The sequence below is a fragment of the Cebus imitator genome, unplaced genomic scaffold, assembly GCF_001604975.1.
Source record: "Cebus imitator isolate Cc_AM_T3 unplaced genomic scaffold, Cebus_imitator-1.0 Scaffold96, whole genome shotgun sequence".
Lineage (NCBI taxonomy): Eukaryota > Metazoa > Chordata > Mammalia > Primates > Cebidae > Cebus > Cebus imitator.
The window spans coordinates 3262408-3270813 of record NW_016107411.1 but is presented as its reverse complement, the minus strand read 5'-3'; the positions used below and the strand labels follow the sequence as shown (position 1 = coordinate 3270813).

The 8406-nt window shown below is 45.3% G+C and overlaps 1 protein-coding gene across 25 annotated transcripts in view; it reads left to right on the top strand.

Moving 5' to 3' along the window:
• The window catches only part of R3HDM2 (R3H domain containing 2), a 188332-nt gene that overhangs the window by 168348 nt on the left and 11578 nt on the right, over window positions 1-8406 (top strand). For 17 of the 25 annotated variants that reach the window (XM_037741218.1, XM_037741219.1, XM_037741220.1 and 14 more), the window contains 6 exons: window positions 1469-1570; window positions 4097-4339; window positions 4660-4786; window positions 5028-5188; window positions 5660-5814; window positions 7463-7563. In XM_037741218.1, the coding sequence (XP_037597146.1) occupies window positions 1469-1570; window positions 4097-4339; window positions 4660-4786; window positions 5028-5188; window positions 5660-5814; window positions 7463-7563 (889 nt within the window). The remainder of the gene's footprint in view (window positions 1-1468; window positions 1571-4096; window positions 4340-4659; window positions 4787-5027; window positions 5189-5659; window positions 5815-7462; window positions 7564-8406) is intronic. The other 8 variants (XM_037741225.1, XM_037741222.1, XM_037741229.1 and 5 more) reach the window with 1 other exon arrangement.

Below are 8406 nucleotides of genomic sequence, written 5' to 3'. Positions count from 1 at the left end.
AAAAAAAAAAAAAAAAAAAGAGTTTATTTTCAAGGCTACAGCAACATCTCTCCCAGGTTACACAATGGATTCTCAATAATTTTACCTAACCAAAATTACTTAACATTTTGTTTAATTCAGATATTGGGTCCTCTGCTGAGACCTCCAAAGTATTCTCCCCTTTGCGGAGTCTTCTAATTCCTGTACTCTGCCTCCTGAACTATTAGCCTCTTCTGTGAAAGAGACTCTGGAGATATGTGGCAGGGGAGGATATTGATACCGTGGCCCCACACATCTTAATGCTCTAAATGTGGAGGGAGTAGCCTATGGAAGGTGCTCAGATAATTTCGATTGACTTCCTTCACCTCCTCCCCACTACTAGAATAGAGTGGACAGAACCTGTGTCAGGCAGAACTAGATTTCAATCTCAGCCCTGCCATATTAACTGCGTAAGCCTAGATGAGTGATTTAATTTATCTGAGCCTTTTAAAATTGCAAATACAAGTTATAGCTCCCCATAGGATTATTGTGTAAGGCTGTAATGAGACAATGTATGTAATAAGATAATGTATACAAATGTTATTTCCCCCTCTTCCTTACCTCTCTGCTTCTCTCCCATCTCTCCTACCACCAAGGGCTATGACTGGAGAACTGATGAGGTGTTCAAAATGCCTGAAGGGGAAGAAGGGAAGGAAAAAATAATAACTACCCACTAGTTGATTTACAACACTGTGTTCCTAGTAAACAAATCCTCCTGCTTGAGGCTAGTGAAGGGGGACTGAAGGGACAAAAACTAAAGCTAAGCCATTTATATTTTATTCCTAAATCTTCCTTGTTTGCTTGGGGGTGGAGGTAGCTTTTTTATATTGCTGTCACAGCCTGGAGGAGCAATCATGGAATGGAAGGAAGTAGCCAAAAGCAGGCTCAAGCTTGGGTGTTTTTTTGTTCCCTGCCCTTGGGAGGGAGATGATCCTTGTGAATGAGTATGTCCTCTAGGAGAGCTGTGGTGTGAAATCAAGATAAGCTGATCCAGACCTTGGATGACCCTTCCTGCAGAAGCAGTGCAGCAATGCAGACAGGAATCCCTTCTCAAGTGGGCAGTCAAGGAGGGTTATGATCATGCTCCCCAGGAATTGTGTGTTCAGAAAAACTGCTTTGGGAAAAGCTGTATTTGGAATCACAGCAGACCCTGACCCTGAGTGTCCTCAGATTGCTCACAACAGCTGCACAGTTCTGAAAAAATGGCTAATGGGTCAGGGAGCACAGCAGGTCTCTCCTAATAGGAAATATTGCCTGTTTGTCAAAGAGATGTTAAATCTTCAAGCTGTCCCAGGCTTGGTCACCTACCTGCTCAGCAGTCTTGCTACTCGTGAAATTTCTTCTATGATTATTAACCTTATTGTTCCTTCCCTTTCCCTCCCCATCTCCACACCCCTCCCTGCCTCTCTTTTCTCTTCCCTTTTCCACATGCCTCTCTGCTGGTCCACAGCCAGTCCCGGCTCTGCAGCCCTCTCCGCAGCCTGTTCAGTTCTCTCCAAGCTCCTGTCCCCAAGTCCTTCTGCCAGTCTCTCCGCCCCAGCAGTACAACATGGTATAAACTCCATTCCCCTTTTTGTCTTGTCCACGTGTGGCCTGTATCTGTGGGTATGTCCGGGTCAGTCTGTGATGGCCTTGTAAGCGTGTTGTGCTTTTGGAGGGCATGTTGAAAGCTATTTCTTCTTGATGGGCCAGCACAGGCTGAATTATACTCCATGTAATGGCCTCATCGCAGCATATCAGTAGATGCTTAAATGTAAGACAGAGGAACACTGTGTTCCCCCAAGTTTCAGCACAGAGAATGAAATTGGATGTTGGTATAACCTAGGCTCCTTATCTCTACTGTGTACATCCTAAATCTAATTTGCTCCCTAGGGATGTCTGAGAAATCCAGTTTCTTCTATACAGAATGGTTCTCTATAATTTCCTTTAAAAATAAAAACACAGGGGAGGGGTGATGGCTCACGCCTGGAATCCCAGCACTTTGGGAGGCCAAGGCAGGTGGATCACCTGAGGTCAGGAGTTTGAGACCAACCTGGCCAACATGGTGAAACCTCATGTCTACCAAAAAATACAAAAATTAGCTGGATGTGGTGGCACACACCTGTGGTCCCAGCTACTTGGGAGGCTGAGGCAGGAGAATCATTTGAATCTGGGAGGCAGAGGTGGCAGTGAGCCAAGATCACACCTCTGCACTCCACCCTAGGCAACAGAGCAAGATTCCGTCCTCCCTCACCGCCCCAAAAAAATGCAGTTGCAGACTTCTCTGGTATCACTGGCAAAAAGTTAAACTGTTCCCCTATTTTACCATGTCAGTTTATATTTTAAAAATCCTCTTCCACTGCATAGCACATGCTGTTTAAATTATTTGTACTCTATAAATCCTTTGAAGATCTGATTTGACTCATAGTTGATAACTTCCATCACTGTTGTAGGAGCCCTGAATTCCTTTTGCTCTGTCTTAACGTCTACTTTTCCACTAGAATCCCTTCCCTCCTCCTACCTCTTATTTCCATTTTGATTGTCCTGGAATATGGAGTTCAAAATAATCTGCAGTCTAGTTCACTTTTCATCTATTCCTTTGGTTTCTGCTAGTTTCTTTTGCAAAAGAACTGCTCGTGTGTGTGTGTGTGTGTTTGAGTCAGTCAATTACTGTCCGGGGAGCAGAAGGAAAGAGGAAGCTAAGAAACTCTAACCTATCATACAAGTGAGAGATGAACACCATCACCCTTGCTGCTTAGGAAAGAGCTGAGAGAGAAGGTAATTACAGCCTGGCCAGTGAGTCTTATCCTCCAGCTTAGCCACTCACCCTGCCTTCCTTTTGGAGGTGAGAATTGGAAGTAGTTTCTGAAGGGCAGGAGGACTGTAGGCTAGTGTCAGAGAACCAAGGTGGAAATGACCTCCAGAGGGAGTAAGGAGATAAGCAGCAGGAGTGGGAGCCCCCAGTCTTGCTGCTGCATAGGCAGAGCTGTGAAGGCACATGAACCTAACTACCCATGATCCACTCAAGGTGTTATCTGGGTCCTTTATTATAAAAAACTGGATTTATGGCAATATAGGGACCTTTTTATGGTTGGGGGCATGAGGAAGACAGGAAATGGAAAGACCCTTTAATCTATATCATTAACCCACTAGTTTGTCATTTTTTTTCTATATACAGTAATTGTGTCATTGCTCCCATCTCCCCAGGACTTACCTTAATAACAATCATAGGCTGGGTGCAGTGGCTCACGCCTGTAATCCCAGCTCTTTGGGAGGCCAAGGCGGGCTGACCACTTGAGGTCAGGAGTTCAAGACCAGCTTGGCCAATATGGTGAAATCCTGTCTCTACTAAAAATACAAGAATTAGGCTGGGCACAGTGACTCATGCCTGTAATCTCAGCACTTTGGGAGGCCAAGGTGGGTGGATCATCTGAGGTCACAAGTTCAAGACCACCCTGGCCAACCCAATCTCTACTAAAAATATAAAAATTAGCCAGGCATGTTGGATCATGCCTGTAATCCCAGATATATGGGAGGCTGAGGCAGAAGAATTGCTTGAACCTGGGAGGTGGAGGTTGCAGTGAGCTGAGATGGCACCATTGCACTCCAGCCTGGGCAACAAGAACCAAAACTCCATCTCAAAACAACAACAACAAGAATTAGCTGGGCATGGTGGCAGGAGCCTATAATCCCAGTTACTCCAGAGGCTGAGGCACAAGAATTGGTTGAACCTGGGAGATGGAGGTTGCAGCGAGCTGGGATTGAGCCACTGCACTCTAGCCTAGGCAACAAAGTGAGACTGTGATTCCAGAAAAAAAAAAAAAAAAAGCACACAATTGTTACCTCATATATGATAGAGAAACTGGCTCTGGAGTTGGGCTTCAAACAGCTATTCAATTCATAGCAATTTAAAATACCATGTAACAGGCTTGGGGCTAAAAAGCACCTCTCGCAGCACAGAAGTAGGACTATCTTATCCCACATTGTTTTAAAGAAGGTTGTAAAAAGCATTGCTATTTCTCCCTGTCTTTCTATGCTGAAGCCAAAGACATGAGGTTTGATACAGCCTCAGTCCTTGCATCTTCTGCTCTCTCAACAGGCAGATGACCTCAGCAACCCCTTTGGACAAATGAGCCTTAGTCGCCAAGGTTCTACTGAAGCGGCTGACCCATCTGCAGCTCTATTTCAGACCCCACTTATCTCCCAGCACCCTCAGCAGACTAGCTTCATCATGGCTTCCACGGGTCAGCCCCTCCCCACTTCCAACTATTCCACCTCTAGCCATGCACCACCTACTCAGCAAGTTCTGCCACCCCAGGGGTACATGCAGCCCCCTCAACAGGTAAGCAGCTCCAGTTCCCAGCTTAAATCACTTTATTCAGTTTGTCTAGTATTATACCTTCTCTATTCCTCTAGTTTAGACATACAGAGGGAATACCTCTCTCTACCTTGCACTTGAGAATTGTTCTAGCCAGAAAGTCTTCTTTCTATATAACATAAATCCTTGTTTTACTTAAAACTTGTATACCAGTCCTACAACTGTGGTCCAGAATATCTCCCCTAATATATTTCTGGTCATCAATCTTGAGGCATTTATAAGTAGTATGCCGATGTTGGGGCTGAATTTTAGGGACTTCTCACACATGTCTCCTCTCACCATAGATCCAGGTTTCTTACTATCCCCCTGGACAATATCCTAACTCCAACCAGCAATATCGACCTCTCTCTCACCCGGTGGCCTACAGCCCCCAACGTGGTCAACAGCTGCCTCAGCCATCCCAGCAGCCTGGTAAGAGAAACCACTTGTGTAAGAAGGCAGTGAACAGGGGAAGGGAAGAGTAGGAAAGAGAGAAGTGCCTTCTCCATTAAAATAAAGGTGGGTCTAGGGGCAGGAATGATTAGGGTCCTAAGAACAGACTTAGGATCTCCAGAAAAAGAAAGGTAAAATAGAATGGAGAAGGGAAATTACAGCTACAGTGTGACCTCCTAAACATTCATACAAATGTATTTTCTGCCTTTCCCATCTCTAGGTTTACAGCCCATGATGCCTAACCAGCAGCAGGCGGCTTACCAAGGCATGATTGGGGTCCAGCAGCCACAGAACCAGGGCCTGCTCAGCAGCCAGAGGAGCAGCATGGGGGGCCAGATGCAAGGCCTGGTGGTTCAATACACTCCACTGCCTTCTTACCAAGTGGGTACATTCTGCATTGGGAAGGATCACTCCAGTCTTTGGGATGAGGAAAAGGAGAGCCTCTCAGGGTCATGCATACTAGAAACTCCAATACTAAAATACTGTCTGCTTTCCCCCAGAACTTTTAGTTTTTTTTTTTTTTTTTCCCATGACAGAAAGCCCATGGAGTTTGAGAACAGTCTTTAAATTGTTTGGTCTTTATACAACCATGCAATGAGTGTATGCCCAGGAAAGTAGTAGCTAAAGAAAATTAGACTCTTTTCTTTATGTCAGATGCCTAAGGGTGGTATTTGGAGAAGGCAGAAATAGAGACAGCTCTGGAAACATTTTCTTTAGGCAGATGGGGAGAATAGGAGGAGGCTGTAAGGTAGGGAAGGAAGTTGTAATGCCCTAATCTAGTGATGACTAGGCTGTTTCTGGATGAACTTAAATGCGATTATGAGTAGTTATTCTCTTTTCTTTCTCACCCAGGTTCCAGTGGGCAGTGACTCGCAAAATGTGGTCCAGCCGCCTTTCCAGCAACCCATGCTGGTCCCTGCGAGCCAGTCTGTGCAAGGAGGCCTCCCAGCAGCGGGGGTACCAGTGTACTATAGCATGATCCCACCTGCTCAGCAGAACGGTACAAGGTGAGGACTCCCAGAGAGCCTGGACATCTCCCATAGACCTTCAGCAATGGTTGCAACATGGTTTTGTTTCCACTGGCCTAAGAAAGACAGGGGTAAAGATCCCAGTAGTTCCCTAAAGCAGGTAGACTATGAGGGAGTTCATTCTCCTTTTTTCTTTATTGATTTGCCGTTTGCAAAAGAAGTTATCAGCAAAAAAAAAAAAAAAATTCCTGCTTCAGAGACTTATAATTTATGATTTCCCCATTTTTATTTTTCAAAACAATGGACCGAGAACTAGAGGATAGAGACTGCTCATCATTAAGAGAAGAAATTTTTTTGGACTGTGATGTGTCAATTTTTCCATGTACCTCTGTTTTGTATCTATGGATGAAACTGATGATGTGTCTATTTCTATATCTATTTATATATACCTGAGTATAGTTCATAGCAAATAGAATTTTTAGTGGTAGGTGGCACCTTAGAAATCATCTAGTTCGGCCGGGCGCGGTGGCTCAAGCCTGTAATCTCAGCACTTTGGGAGGCCGAGGCGGGTGGATCACGAGGTCAAGAGATAGAGACCATCCTGGTCAACATGGTGAAACCCCGTCTCTACTAAAAATACAAAAACATTTGCTGGGCATGGTGGTGCGTGCCTGTAATCCCAGCTACTCAGGAGGCTGAGGCAGGAGAATTGCCTGAACCCAGGAGGCGGAGGTTGCGGTGAGCCGAGATCGCGCCATTGCACTCCAGCCTGGGTAACATGAGTGAAACTCCGTTTCAAAAACAAAAAAAAAGAAATCATCTAGTTCACTCCCCTTGTTTTATTTTTCTCTCGTTTTTAAATGAGAAAATTCCAGCTGGGACTGTTAAAAATTTTACCTAAATTCACGTAGCTAGTTAGAGGCAGAGGTGGAACAAGAACTGGAGTCTGGGCAACTCTGTATGTTTCTGTGTGCCTGTCTCCTAGTGTATGTGCATTTACCTTTGTCTTTTTCTATGCATGTCTCCATGTTGTTTTGAGTTTTGTGGGGTTTTTTTTCTATTTGTTTTTATGTGACTGTGACTGTATTTGTTTTTTGACTTTTTTTTTGTCTTTTTGTGGAGAACAGGGTCTCGCTATATTGCCCAGGCAGGTCTTGAACTCCTGGGCTCAAGCTGTCCTCCCACCTCTGCCTCCCTAAGAGCTGGAATTACAGGCTTGAGCCATAGCATCCAACGACTTTTTTTTTTTAGGTCAAAAATAATTAGCGTGTGTGTGTGTGTGTGTGTGTGTGTGTGTGTGTGTGTGTTTTAACTCATCTCTCTCTTGCACTCTGTGTCTGTGACAGTCCCTTTGTGTTTCTGTTGTGTTTCTTGGAATCTGTGTGTGTGCATATGTGCATGTATGTGTGTCTGGTGTTTCCACAGTATTGGGAAGAGCATGTGTCACTAACATTCCATCTGTAGCAATGATTAGCAGCTTCCTAATTGAAAGATGATCAAGTACAAATATATATAATTAACTTTGAACTGATGAGTGATTTTAGAAATTGCATGGCAAATTGGTCTGGGAATGGCTTGAAGCTGCCTCTGCTTCCCATAGGGGAGGACCAGGAAGCAGCAGCTGTTTGCCAGGAGCTGTGTTCGTCCCTCCACTGCTTCATCACTCCTCTCTTCTCTGTCTTCCCAGCCCTTCTGTAGGGTTTCTGCAGCCCCCTGGCTCTGAGCAGTACCAGATGCCTCAGTCTCCCTCTCCCTGTAGTCCACCACAGCTGCCACAGCAGTACTCAGGTAAGAGGATAAAGAATTAGGGGTCTTGGGCACTGGCAAGAGCAAACCTGCTGAAGCTCTATGCTCTAGAGCTGGGAAGGGCAAAAAGAGTTCAGGTATCAGGTCTATCCCCACTGTGACTCCATCACAAAGAAAAACCAAAGTCTTAGCTGCTGTTTCCAAGGCTGGTGTTTTCTTGAAGCTGACTTCTCAAGAAATGATGTTGGGACCAGGCACGGTGGCTCACACCTGTAATCCCAACACTTTGGGAGGCCCAGGCAGGCAGATCCTTTGAACTGAGGAGTTCGAGACCAGCCTGGGCAACATAGCAAGACCTCGACTCTACTAAAAAAAATTTTTTTTAAGGCTAAGTGGCTCACGCCTATAATCCCAGCACTTTGGGAAGCCAAGGTGGATCACTTGAGCCCAGGAGTTTGAGACCAGCCTGGCCAGCATGGCAAAACCTCATCTACTAAAAATACAAAAATTAGCCAGGTGTGGTGGTGCTTGCTTGTCATCTGGTTACTTGGGAGGCTGAGGCATGAGAATCACTTGAACCTGGGAGGCAGAGGTTGCAGCTCATGCCATTGCACTCTAGCCTGGGCAACAGAGTGAGACTCTGTCTCAAAAACAAAACAAAACAACATTACAGTCGGACGCAGCGGCTCATGCTTGTAATACCAACACTTTGGGAGGCTGAGACAGATGGATCACCTGAGTTCAGGAGTTTGAGACCAGCCTGGCCAAAATGGTGAAACTCCACCCCTACTAAAAATACAAAAATTAGCTGGGCATGGTGGTGTTCACCTGTAATCCCAGCTACTCAAGTAGCTGAGGCATAAGAATTGCTTGAACCCAGGAGGC